At 61.6% G+C, this 13,363-nt stretch overlaps 1 protein-coding gene across 1 annotated transcript; it reads right to left on the bottom strand.

Moving 5' to 3' along the window:
* Positions 1-3,053: 3,053 nt before the first annotated feature.
* Positions 3,054-13,039, bottom strand: LOC132321399 (antigen WC1.1-like). The gene is made up of 14 exons (XM_059834897.1): positions 12,985-13,039; positions 12,599-12,763; positions 11,478-11,801; positions 9,515-9,823; positions 8,968-9,286; positions 8,102-8,418; positions 7,701-8,015; positions 7,029-7,343; positions 6,493-6,555; positions 6,090-6,404; positions 5,224-5,361; positions 4,409-4,504; positions 3,901-3,984; positions 3,054-3,310 (listed from the first exon to the last, which is right to left on the bottom strand). Exons 1-14 carry the CDS (start codon positions 13,037-13,039, stop codon positions 3,054-3,056), a joined length of 3,072 nt encoding a protein of 1,023 aa, XP_059690880.1.
* Between the last annotated feature and the right edge of the window lie 324 nt (positions 13,040-13,363).

A 13,363-nucleotide genomic window follows, 5' to 3' on the forward strand; every position in this document is an offset into this window, starting at 1 on the left:
TGCCCACTTCGCATGTCGGCGGTCCTGGGTTCAGGTGCCAGCATCTCCAGGGGTGCTTTTGCCCTGACTCCCCAGCCTCAGGCAGGTGCAGGCACTGATCCTCCCCAGGCTCTGTGGGCCTGCCCTGCCCACCCAGGGCTTGGCTGTGAGGTGAGGAGGGCTGTGTGCGCTGCCTCTGCTGAGCCCCCTCTTGGAGGAGAAGCAGGTAGCTGTGCTGGACCTGAGCTCAGGTCACTGCCCTGCACCACACACCCACCCCACCCACCGCCCAGGGACAATGCTTGGCAGCAGAGTGCCCCTGTGAGGAGACCTCAGGGAGGGGATAGACGTCAGCAGCACACTGGGAATCCTTTCTGGCTGCACTGAGAGATGTGGTGTGAGGGTGCTGGTACAGCCCAGGTGTCCTTTGGGACCAGGGCCATGCTGCCCTGGTGGGTCTCCAGGGATAAGGGTCTGAGATTGTCCTGTCTCCAGGTGGAGATGCCATACCACATGGGAAACACTCCTCTGTGCCAGCAGGTAGGGTATCTGAGTTGGAGGAGCCTGGGCAGGGCTGTGGGACCCCCAGCTGGAGGAATGGAATGACATTTCTTACCCTGACCCTGCCTCCAGCTCCTTCCCCTTCTGCAGTCACCACTGGCTTAGAGCAGAGCCTCAGCTCAGGGAACCTGGAGCTGCTGAGGTCAGGCACAGCCCTGCAGAGGTGGGTTTGGTGGGGCCGGTGCCCACCTCTTGTTTCTGGGTGTTGGGTGTCTCCGTCCACCCTGTGATGGTGGGATCAGGGATGCACAGGCTTGTCCAAAGCCATGCCCAGGTGGCGGTGAGCCCAAACTAAGAGAAATAAGGCTGCTCTCCTCTGGGTTTTCAACAGCCGAGCTCTGCCCGGTGTAGGGCAGCAGTGCTGAGAGTTGGGCTCTCACTGTGACCCCCCTCAGGTCGGTCCTTGGGAGCTGCAGGAGCAAGCACGGATCTGGGGCACAGTGATGATCCTGCCTCCTGCAGAGAACAGAGCCAGCCTGCAGGGCCAGAATGTTCAGGTCCCAAAATGCCATGAAATGGGCTCTTTCTGCTCAGCTGTGCTGCCCCCTCAAGCACACCCAGGCCTGTGGCTTATCTCCCCAAGGAGGAGGAGGCAAACCTCTACCAGGTGCCAGAGCAGGGGAGAAATATTATGCCTGTGGGAGGGCAGAGCTGGCGGGGAGGTGGCGCAGGACCAGCACTGGGCTCTTCTCCCTGGTCCCCACCTGGGGCACCTTGAGTCTGCAGGTCAGTGTCTGTACTGCCCAGAGGCCCCCGCCATCCTGTGTTCAGAAGATAACACTCCTCCCTTCCTCTTTACTTCACTTTTATACGTTACTTCTCTGAGATGCAGGGCTGCAGCTTGCCCCAGTGGGTAGTTTTCCAGGGAAAGGAGGCTGTTTGCAGTGCCCATGAATGTCACTCATCGCTGCTCTCCCATGGGGGCTGCCAGCAGGAAGGCTCCAGGGTGTGGGGCAGAGGGATGTGTGAGCCTGGGCTCCCCCAGGTCCCCCCAGGGTCACCCCAGGTGTAGAGGAGCTCCCAGCAGGGAATGGGGCAACACTGCCGTAGAAGAGGATGCTGGCAACAGCTGCTGCCTCTCTTCTCCTCTAGGGCCAGATCCTGCTCTTTGCAGTGCTACTGAGCTGCAGCTGCTCCCCACAGGGAGCCCTGCCACAGACAGCCAACGCACCTTCCAGCCCGCAGCAGAGGAGTCCATTGGGGAAGAGCTGGAGGGGTGTGGAGATCCACCAGTGGGAGCAGGGAGGGCAGTTTGGGCACCAGTTCCTGCCCAGGTGTCAAATCCTTCTCCCCACCTGGCTTCTGCATAAGAGGTTTCTCTGCCGTGGGCACTGGGGCAGGTAAAAGCCTGAGCAGAGATGGACCCTGGCTCAGCTCCCAGCAGTACCTGCTTTAGGGGAGGGACACAAAAATCTCCTCTGCCATGGAAATGTGCCCACATGAGCATCCTCCTGGATGGGCCCTTCTCCAGGCCAGGGGCTGGGACATGGCTTTTGGCTGCAGCACACGTCTCGTGGGGATCCTTTCTCCATCCCCCTGGCCCTCCAACAGCGCTGAGAGAAAGATGCCCCCATTCCCCTGCTCCCACCCCTCCTGTACCTGCACACAAGTACTGCCCCGACACAAACCCAGACTGGCACCACTGGTGAGGCAGAGGAGGACAGGGGTGGGGGCTGGAGGGGAGCAGGAGGAGGGGTCATAGGGCTGCCATGGAGCCTTACAGCCCCTGCTCAGGAAGAAGGCAGCTCTGCGGCTGTGACAAGAGTGCTCGGGGTCTGCAAGTGCCTGGGCAGCAGGAACAGCCCCTGGAGACTTGGGTCCTGGCAGAGCATGAGGAGAGGGAATTCCAGTCCCATGTATCCCAGACAGTGGCTCTGCACCCTATGCTGGGGCAGTGGGGAGCAGAACTGCCTCCGAACCATTGTGGGAGGTAATCTGTGGCCATGATCCCCCTGGGGTGGGCTGGGGTGTTCAGGGCACTGCAGCCGCCTTAGGGCTCACTTGTGTGGGGCCACAGCCCAGGGCTTACCCTGGCATGGCAGCTCTGTCATGGCCTCTGCACTGTGGGACCAGAAGGTAGGGCCTGGGGCAAGGAGCAGCTGGGAAACCCCAGGGTGAGGAAATGGGTGCTCCCACTGGGGTCGCATCATGGGACCTATCAGAGAGACATTTTGACTAGAAACTGCCCGTGGCCAGCAGGATGGAAGTGTCTCTGCCAATACGATTATCCCCCAGGAACCATGGGCTCTCGCAGCCCCACAACCTCACCCCAAGCCTGCTGTCCCTGAGACACGCCCTTTCCCCACCACCATGTCTTTGTGCTCTGCTCCCCTAGACCAGCCTCAGGGAGACACCGCGACACCTGGGCAGGCAAGCAGCAGCTCAGGGTCAAAGTCCCCCGAGACTTTTAATAAGAACAAATATGATGTACAGCATAAGAATGGGAAGAAAAATAGAGGAAACTCTGGACTGTTTCTGCTGCGCATGGGTCAAGGGAGATGGTGCCCTGGAGCTCACAGCTCTCCCAGCTGCACAGACCTCTCCTCCCTCCTGGCTGCACCCAGCGGCACAGCAGGGTTGGGCTCTCCTGGCCTGGGGCTCAGGCACTGTTGTGCACTGAGCTCCCGTGTCACAGCCTTTGTGTCCTCACAAGGATGTGCCAGAGACACCTCTTCAGCATCATCATAGCCCGTACTCCCCAGGGACAGGGACAAGGTGACTCCTTCAGCTCCAGGGACCCCGGCACTTCTCTGGGAGTGCAGGCTGCCCCCTGCAAGCAGCGAAGCAGGACGTTGCAGTTCGCCCCATGGGTTCTGTACATCACTTCCCTCCCTGTTCCTCACCACATTCAGCTCCTTCTCCCACCCCCAGTCCCTCCAAGGGAAACTCCTGGGTCAGGTTCCCTCTTCCCATGAGGCTGGGGTCTCAGTATGGCAGCGGCTTGGGTGGCGCCAGGGATGACACCCCTGGAACCAGCAACACTGAATTTCCCTCTCACCTCTGGCTGCATCCCTGGTCCCTGCTCCCTCCTCTGGCACCCTGGGCAGTTCCCAAGCTCCCTGCCCAGGGGCAGCATCCTCCCCTGGGTCAGAAACCTCCCTGGCATCATCATAGCCATCCGCTGGCTCACCTCCGGGCAGGACAAGAACATCTGAAAGCAGAGGGGAGCTGGTGACAGTGAGAAGGTACGTCCTGCAGAGCAGAGGGCGGGAGGATGTTCTGGGACACAGGGCTGAGACACTGGTGTTGGCAGCACCATGGGAGACCCCCAGGTCCTGCCCATCTCTGACAGTGACACTCAGTGACACCTTTGTCCATCGCAAGTCTGCAGGGAGATCAACCCCTTCCTGCCCCCGTTACCTGGTGCTGATCCCAGACCATCCTCCTCCTCGCTCACGCCAGGGTAGGGCTGCAGCTGGGTCAGGGACTCCTCTGAATAGGAGCCTGGAGGGATGCACAGCGGGTGTTATGGAGCAAGCCCCACTGACCTGGCTCGTGGTCAGCACTGCTGGGGAAGGGGGACCCACAGAGCTGGGGCTGAATAGGGAAGAGGGATGGGAATTCACCCTGCTCCCCTGGGACAAACCCTGTCTCAAAGGTGCTCCCAGAGCTGCCCTAGGACAGCCCCTTCCCTCACTCCTCGGCTGTCCCATGGGGTGCAGGGGCAGGCAGAGAGGGGCTGTCCAGCTGGGATGGGCAAAGCTGGTTGGGAGGAAGCTCCTCTCCCAGGCCCAGGACCTGCATGCTCTCCCCACAGACCACACGGCCCCAGCGCTGAATGGGCTGGGGGCCTTATGGGGATCAGCCCTGGGTTATGGCCAGGGAAAAGGGTCCTGCAGATGCGTCTCCAGGGACGACCCACACCCACCTGAGCGACCAAACCTCGCCTGCTTCTCCCACGCTGGGCTGTAACCAACCTCCTCATACACGGCCTCGGGGAATGGTTCCTGAGCTCTCCAGGAGCCTGGGGACACAGGCAGGGCTGGCACAGGGAAAGACAGAAGGGCAATGGGACCCCACTGTTCTCCTGCAGACCTGTTCCTTGGGACTGGTCCTACAGCACAGCCCCACTGTGTTGCCCAGGCACAGCTGCCACATCCCCATTGAGGGCAACATCACTGTGGAGGTTATCTATCTGGTGCAGTGTCATCCTCGCATCACCCCTTTGGAGACAGCGCTCATGCCCCTCTGGCCCCTGGGTCATGCCCCCTTGCCTGACCCCAGAGCAGCTCCCATGTTTCCTCTCCACCTGGAGCTGCCCCTTATCTGCCCCATGGGTCCACAGCAGAGCCCCTGCCCTGCCAGGGGGTGGGAAGGGCTGGGCAGAGGGACAGCCCGGGGGCCTGACACCATGGAGATGGACCATGCTGCCTCGCACTCCTCCTGTCATCTCCCTTGCCCCAGAGCCCCCTCCAGCGCTACCTAGAGCACTGCCAGCCTTGGCCATCCCCACTCTGCCATTTCTCTCCTCGCTCTATTGCTAGCTCCCCCCGCCTCTGGGCTCTCTCCACCCCTTGCTGCTGGTGCCCCACAGCCAGGCACTCAATGGGGCCGTGCATGGGACAGGTGGCAGTACACAGTCTCATCCCCCCAGCTCTGCCTGTGCCCCTTGCTGACACCCTGCAGCACCCCAAAGCCCTTCCAGGAGGCATCTCCCCCTGGGACAGCTGTGGAAGGACCCACCTCTGCGTCCAGCCCTGGCGCTTAGCACTTGCCCAGCCAGGAGGGCCAGGAGCAGGCAGAGAAGGGCCCCCAGGATGATGCAGATGATGACGGGCACTGAGACTCTCCCACTGCTGGTCAGACGGCCTCGGGTGGGATCTGCATGGGCAAGAACATGGAAGGGGCAGCAGCAGGCCCGGGAGAGGTGGAGGCAGCACCAGTCCTGACCCCCAGCACACAAGGCAGCAGGGGGTGGAGGGCCCCAGGGGTGAGTGACGGGGAAGCTTCCACCCTGCTGAGTAAATTACAACCCTCCCTAACCCTCCACCACCCACCCAGTGCCTCCTCCTGGGAGTTTCACACCCTAGCAAGGAGCCCCTTCCATCCAGCTGTGGGTCACAGTCTGGCCATGGGGATACCCAGCCCTGGGGGGAGGACAAGTTACCTGCTCGGGTTGGGGATGCTGCTGTCCTGGCTATAGCTGCAGAGGAGGAAAAGGAGAGCTGGGCTGAGAGGGCGGGTGTGCCTCCTCCTCAGCACACCGTGTATGTGTCTGTAGGTGTCCTTGACACATCCCACCCAAATTGCCCTTCCTGTAGTGCTAGAGAGGGAGGCTGGGACTGGGTCCAGGGCTTCTGCTGTGGGCAGCAGGCAGGATGGCACAGCCAGCCCAGGGGATAGCCCTGGGGCTGCAGGGCCCCACGGGCAGTGGCCAGAGGATGTCCAGTTCCACCAAGACTGCTCCCCACCTGGCACCAGGCTCCTGCACTCTGCAGGAACGTTCTTGCTCTTGGGAGGTCAGGGGCCATGCCAGGACCAAGTGGACAAAAGGCCTTCCCCAGCTCCCTGCCAATACCCAAGCAAAGGGTCCCAGTCCTGCCACTCACCTGAGCAGCGCACGGCAGCATCTTCCTTATGCCGGCAAACACCGCTGTCCCCGGGCCGGGCCCAGCAGTCCTGTAAGGACAGCTCTGTCCCCTGGCACTCCACCTGCTCCAGCCAGATGGGGCCCATCCCCATCCCAAATGCAGCCTCATGCAGGGCAGACACTGCGGGGCCACAGCCCAGCTGCCTGCACGCCACTTCAGCATCCCGCATGTCCCAGGAGTCATCGCACACCGTCCCCCAAGAGCCACGGTGCCAGACCTCCACTCTGCCTGAGCACCCGTCCTCGCCTCCCACTGCACGAATCTTCTCCCTGTCTGGAGAAGGCAAAGACCTCCCATGGCACTGAGACAGCTGGCAGAGCCCTGCCAGACAAGAAGGGTACACAGGGGAGCAGCTCCCTACCTGTGCAGCTCGTGGAGTTGGGGCACGGGGCCAACGGGCTCTGGGGCATTTCTGGGCGTCCCCCTGAAGAAGGAAACACTGTGGTGAAGGGGTTTGTTTGGGGGATCGTGCAGAACAGAGCAGGGCTGAGCTCTGCTTGTGCCTCCCTTTGCCATCATGATCACGGCAGCAACTGAACACCGGTCATTCAGGGGACACGCGTTGGACTGTGGGGGGACCCAGATTGCTCAGCCCCAAAAGGTCCCTGGTTTGCAGAGCAGCAGGAGGGTGTCCATGGAGGGAAGGCACCTCTGAATCCTGTCTAGTCTGTTCTGAGACCTCACCTAGAGATACCTCTGCCTCCCCTGGGCACTGCTGGCAACCTGGGTGGCAACTGCTGCTGGACATGTGTGGCTGCGGTCATGCTTGTGCCACTGGCAACACAAGGGTCTGACATGGAAAGGAAAAGCCCCTCCAAGCCCTTTCTCTGTGTTTGACTATGCCCAGCGGGTAGCAGGATCTGGGGTGACACGGGTGCCCAAACGGCTCAGAGTTACCGTTGCAGATGATGTGGACCTCGTCTCGCAGGTCTTCGCATGACTGTGGGTCCCAGGGAGCCGAGGGACACTGCCAGAAGGAGCTGGTTTTCTCCCCACACTGCACCTTATCCAGCCACGCAGGGCCAGACACCCTACCATAGGGCAGGCCTGTTTCCTGGGATCCTCTGTCTCCGCAGCCCAGCTCCTTGCATGCCAGTGACACCGTGTCGAGAGTCATCGAGTTGGAGCAAATGCTCCCCCATGTCCCGTTGTAGAAAACCTGCAGGCGCCCAGAGCAGCCGTCGCTGTTCTCCAGCCTCAGGGCCACGAACTCTGGGAGGAAAGGCACCAAGGGGGAACAGGCTGGTCTGGGGCTGTGGGAGCCAGGACACCTCTGCACCCGCCAGGCACTCAGACGGGCAGGGGCAGGGGCAGCACACCCGCCTTGCACCCAGGGGCAGAGAGAAGTCCCTGATGGACAGACACCCCTGCCCTTCCCGCTAACCCTTGGGGACAGCTGAGCTCCCCAGGGACCCCCGGTGGGACTGAGGGTGCCCATGCATGGGTGTCCACAGGACGGGCTTGGGCAGGAGCTCAGAGGCAGCCAGGGAGAGCCTTGGCCATGCCCGGCCCTCCGTGTGTCCTGGCCTCCCCAGGAACCAGGCTCCCACCACAGCTCCCAGCACAGACCTGAACAGACGACTCCCGCATCCTCTTTGTGCCCGCAGTCGTGCTGCCCCCAGGGCCTGGCAGGGCAGTCCCAGAGAGCAGCTTCGGCCCCGGAGCAGTTCACGCCATCCAGCCAGATCTGCCCGGAGCCTTCCCCAAACTGAGCAGAGCCAGCCACCTCCACTGCCCCTCCGCAGCCCAGCTGGTGGCAAACGACGGCAGCATCAGACGTGTCCCAGCCATCATCGCAGACAGTCCCCCAGCTGCCCTGGTAGTAGATCTCCACTCTCCCGGCGCAGCGCCCAGCCCCGTTCACCAGCCGGACCCGCCGGCTCCCTGTAGTGGGTAGAAACCCCTGTTGCTCTCAGGGGCCGGCTGCCCACCCACCCTGTCACCTGGGGGGCCCGTGCAACGCCGCTCACCCCAGCAAATGACTCCCACGTCCTCCGCAACCCCTGCCGCCAGTGCACTCTCAGGCAGGGAGGTGTTGCAGAGGGTCAGGTTGGCCTCGTGCCCTGCGCACCGGACCCCTCGCAGCCCCACAGGGCCCGTCCCTCGCTCCGGCTTTGGGGGGTTGTAAGCTCTCCCTGCCTCTCCGCACCGCAGCTGCCGGCACACCACGCTGGCCTCCTGCACATCCCACTGGTCATCCAGGACTCTGCCCCACGTCCCATGCTGGAAGATCTCCACTCGCCCATCGCACCGGCTCCCTCCACCCACCAGCCGCAGGGATGCAAAGCTGGCTGAGCCTAGGGAGAGCAGAGATACCACAGCCATTGGCGGCACCGGGGAGCATGGTACCCTTCAGGGAGCAGGGCAAGAGGGGATTTTCCGACCAAACAGGACAAGATTGAGCCTTGTGTTGGCGAGAAGAGAGGGCAAAGCTTTGGCCTGTTCTACAGCTCACACCCAGGTCTGCTGCTGCTGGGGGCTCCTGCCTGGGTGGTGGGATGAGGCTCTGCAGGGCCCTCTGTGGGGATGGGATGCAGCTGTCTGCAGCCAGAGGGCTGAGGCAGTGCCCTGCAGCCCTGTCCTGGGCTCATCCCAAAGTATAGGAACAGAGGAGCCCAGGCCTGGCAGCGGCACCAGGGCCTAAGCCACTGCCCTGATGCTTCAGTCCTCAGCTCTCCCGCAGCAGAGTGGTCAGACTAAGCAGGCAAAGCCCTCCCGTTGGCTCCTGGGTTTCTCCAGGGAGAAATTCAGCCTGGTACTGCCTTGCGACCCCTACTTTGGGTGGCCATGATGCACACAAAGGGCGAATGAAGTTAAGGCAGCATTTTTCCGGCACTCACCTGAGCAAATAACAGCAGCGTTGCTCCCGCGGGAGCATGGTGAGGCCCCCAGGGTGATCACTGGGCACTGACCCAGGTGGGCTTCAGTCCCGTCACAGTGGAATGAGTCTCTCCAGACAGGGCCAGTCTCTCTCCCAAAATACTCTCCTCCAGGAATGGACTCGGCAAACCCACAGTTGAGTTGATGACAGAGAACGTGGGCATCCGACAGATCCCAGTGGGAGGCACAGAGGGTCCCCCAGGTCCCCAGCACCTGGACCTCCACCCTCCCTGCACATGCCGTGCTGCCGTTCACCAGCCTGAACCCTGTGTACTCTGGGGACAGAGGAGGAGGAGAGAGGGCGGATTGGTGCTCTTGTACCCCCAGTAGCTGGCGGGGAGGCCAGAGGAACAGCATGCCTTTCTTCTCCTTCTGCACTATTTTCATGCTGCAGACAATCCCCTCATCCCTCCTGCCCTCACACCCGGCCCAGCACGGTCCTTGTTCTGTTCCCCAACCCCGGGCACAGCCCCAGTGTTCAACACCCCACCCCGAGTCCTTACGTGTGCAGGTGACAATAGCGCTGTTCACGTGGGTGCAGGGCTGGTCCCTGGGGGACCCTCTGGGGCAGGAGGCCAGGAGGGATTCATTCCCCACACACTGCAGCGCTCCATCCCAGATGGGACCGACCCCTTCTCCAAAGTGACCTCCTCCAGTGACAGGCAGGGCCACGCCGCACTGCAGCTCCCTGCAGACCACGTCAGCAGCTTTGGGACCAAAGTGGGAATCACAGACGGTTTTCCACTGGTCCCCATCACGGATCTCCACACGTCCTGAGCAGTGGCTCTTCCCTTCCACCAGCCGGACAAATCCTGGAAAAAACACAAAGCAGCTGGGAGTTCCCAGAGCCCTCTGGCAGTTACATTTCCACATCTCTGGTGACCTTCAAGCAAGCCATGACCAAATCACCCATTGCACATCCCAGAGGAAGCTGTGCGGGAGTGTTGGTGCCACAAAGGCATCCAGGAACCCTTGCGCCCCTTCACTACACCATCACAGCACTCAAGGGTACGTGCCTATCTCAGACCCACAGCAGACCCTGCAGACCATGTTGCTGCCTTTGGGACCAAAGTGTGAGTCACAGACAGTTATCCAGAGGTCGTCCTCATGCATCGCTACATGTCCTTAGAAGGGGCTCTCCCCTCAGACCAGCTGGACAGATTCTGGACCAACCAAAGACCCCTGAGATTTCCCACAGCCCTTTGGTTGCCACGGGCAAAAAGCCCCACGACCACCCCTGCTGTTCTCAGGGGGTGCTGATGGCACAAACACATCAGGGCCCCCCTGCTGCTCCTCAGAAATCAGCACAGCACTTGTGGGCTTGCTTCTCTCCCAAAGCCATAGCCACAGGCACCGCTCAGACAAACTGCTGCTGCCCCAGAGGCCTGGGGCTGCCTGGCACTGGTCCCTGGGCACTGCAGCACCTGAAGCACTTGGGGTCCAGGGAAATGCGCCCAGGCGCTGTTGGCTGCTGCAGCTTGCTCTGCCCCACTGAGCTCAGGGCCAGACGTGAGGAACCCCTTGGAGCTGCCAGAAATGCACCCCATTCCCCAGGGGGTCTTGAACTGTTGGGGTGCTTCGGGTAGACAGAATATGTCACAGAGCAGAAGCATGGTGAGGCTGTACCTGCAGTCAGTGTCTGTACCAGCCCCCCGCTCCAGCACCCTCCTGGGAAAGAGGTCCTCAGCCATGGCCAGAGTGCACTTCTGGATGCGCATGTCCCTGGCCAACAGCCGGGAAGAGGGCAGGAGAGTGGACAGAAGAGCAACCCTGGGCTTTCACGAGCTCCCAGTGCAAGGGCAGGCACAGAGGAGAGCCAGTAAACGGTGGCACATCCAAAAGTGCAAGGCAGCCCAGCACTGGGAGAGACCTGAGAGGCTGGGCAGCGGGTCAGCACTGCCTGGACAGGGCTGTATCCTCACGGGAAGTCTCTTGAGGGGTGACCCTGGGAGAGGAATGAAGTGCCACATGCCACCCCACTCGTCTGCCCAAGCCCCGTGGTCCCCCTCTCCAAGCAATCCCTTTGCTTGGGCCAAGGGACTCCTGTCTGCCAGGGGGCACAACCCAAAATTCCCCATCCATCTCACGCCCTTCCCTGCGGCTGTGGGTGTCTGCGTGAGTCACTCTTGGTGCCTCTGGCATGGGGGGACCTGGCCCTCCCCTCAGTGCTGCCAGACAGGCCCTGGGTGAAAGGGAGGAGAAAGATGGGAACCAACAGACACTGCGGGGCTGGGTGGGGGATTTATCTGAGCCACTTCAGGGGCCAGGCAGGGTATGGACACCCTGGGGCAGGTTCCCACTGGGCCTTCCCCAGGGATGGAGGACATCAGCAATGACAATCCCAGCTCAGCAGTTCAACCAGCATCATGGGACCCTGCTCAAGCATCCATGTGTTGCTCCCTGAGGGCACAACCAGGCCCCTTTCCCTGTCCTACCTCCCAAGGTGGAGAACAGGCTCTCCCTTACCTGAACACGTCACTCCAGCATCACCACCGTGACCACAGTTATGTTCACCCCATCCTCCATGTGTGCAGTCAGACAGGGCAGACTCAGTGCCATTACAGCCAACATCATCCATCCAAATGGGGCCGGATCCTGGCCCAAAGTGTCCGTACTGAGGCGCTCCAACAGCAGACCCACAGTCCAGCTGCTTACAAACCACTGCAGCATCATCCATGCCCCAATAGTCACCACACACGGTCCCCCACTGGCCCCTGTGTTTCACCTCCACTCTCCCGGCACAGTGTTTGCCGCCATCCGCCAGCCTCACCTCCGCAGCACCTTCAAACACTGACACAGGACCAGTCAAGACAGTGCCGAGCCCCAGCACTGTGGGTCTGGGGAAACTCCTGCCCGGACGGAGTCAGAGGTACCAGGGTGGGAGCCCACTCCCTGCCAGGCTGTTCCCAGGGCAGTGCAGGGGTTCCTTCTATCCCCACGGGCTGTGCAAGGTTGGGGGTGCCCAGGTCCAGCCCTACTGTGTTGTTTGTGGCCCCACAGACCTTGACACTCCCACCCAATGGCCAGCTGTCCCCTGCCCCCAGCCCAGGGCACCCGCTCCTCCCCAGCCAGCACCCTGAGAAGAGACCTGTCCCCACCAGGGCTCCCCCAGGCACACACTGCTGCTTCTCCCCAGGGCCCCCAGCTCCCCTGGACCACAGCCTGCCTAGGGCACCTCCCAACCCATCCTCCACCCTCAGGCCTTCCTGTGTCCCTTGTGGGGCAACACGGTGATCCCAGGGAGCCCTCCCAACCCATGCCCCCTCCTTGTCCCCAAGGCCTCAGCCCAGCCCTGCCCTTGTCGAGGATCCCCCAGGAAGGTCACCTCTCTGCCAGCCTGTGGCAACAGATACCCCAGTTCCCTTGTCTCCACAGCACAACCTGCCTCCCCCGCCCCAGGCTGGGGCTCAACCCAGTGTTCAACACCCCACCAGAATTCTTACATGTGCAGGTGACAATAGCGCTGTTCACGTGGGTGCAGGGCTGGTCCCTGGGGGACCCTCTGGGGCAGGAGGCCAGGAGGGATTCATTCCCCACACACTGCAGCGCTCCATCCCAGATGGGACAGACCCCTTCTCCAAAGTGACCTCCTCCAGTGACAGGCAGGGCCACGCCGCACTGCAGCTCCCTGCAGACCACGTCAGCAGCTTTGGGACCAAAGTGGGAATCACAGACGGTTTTCCACTGGTCCCCATCACGGATCTCCACACGTCCTGAGCAGCGGCTCTTCCCTTCCACCAGCCGGACAAATCCTGGAAAAAACACAAAGCAGCTGGGAGTTCCCAGAGCCCTCTGGCAGTTACATTTCCACATCTCTGGTGACCTTCAAGCAAGCCATGACCAAATCACCCATTGCACATCCCAGAGGAAGCTGTGCGGGAGTGTTGGTGACATAAACACATCCAGCCCCACCCTCCCCGCACCCCTTCTCTACACCCTCAGGGCTCTAGAGGTTATGTGTCTGGTGCAGCACCAGGCTCCACTCTGACAATCTGCTGCTGCACAAAGTGCCCTTCACTGCCCGGCATGGTCCCCCCATCACCGCAGTGGTGTGCGCAGTTTGGGTCCACAAGAACTGGCCCAGATGATAATGACTGCTGCAGCCTGCTCAGTCCCTGCAGAGCTTGCGACCAGGCAGGGCCATCACCTTGATACAGCCATAAATACAACACGCTCCCAGGGGTGCTCTAGGGTGCTGGGAGGTTCCTTTTAAGCAGGAGATGTCACAGAGCACAGAAATGCTGCAGCTGTAATCATGGCTGGTGCCTGTCCAGACCCCTCTGATGCCTGCTCAAGGGGGAATGTTCTCAGCCAGGGACACAACGCTCTGCCTGGATGTGTGCACAACCCGG

The sequence above is a fragment of the Gavia stellata genome, unplaced genomic scaffold, assembly GCF_030936135.1.
Source record: "Gavia stellata isolate bGavSte3 unplaced genomic scaffold, bGavSte3.hap2 HAP2_SCAFFOLD_42, whole genome shotgun sequence".
NCBI lineage: Eukaryota > Metazoa > Chordata > Aves > Gaviiformes > Gaviidae > Gavia > Gavia stellata.

Bases quoted from the DNA above. Each gene is read 5' to 3' on its own strand.
- LOC132321399 (XM_059834897.1), bottom strand. From the start codon at position 13,039: ATGCCGGGCAGTGAAGGGCACTTTGTGCAGCAGCAGATTGTCAGAGTG. The intron at 8,419-8,967 runs GTGCCGGAAAAA...AGGCTCAGCCAG, and splicing joins GCTGTTATTTGCTCAGGTGA to CTTTGCATCCCTGCGGCTGG. The intron at 8,016-8,101 runs GTGAGCGGCGTT...TACCCACTACAG, and splicing joins CGTGGGAGTCATTTGCTGGG to GGAGCCGGCGGGTCCGGCTG.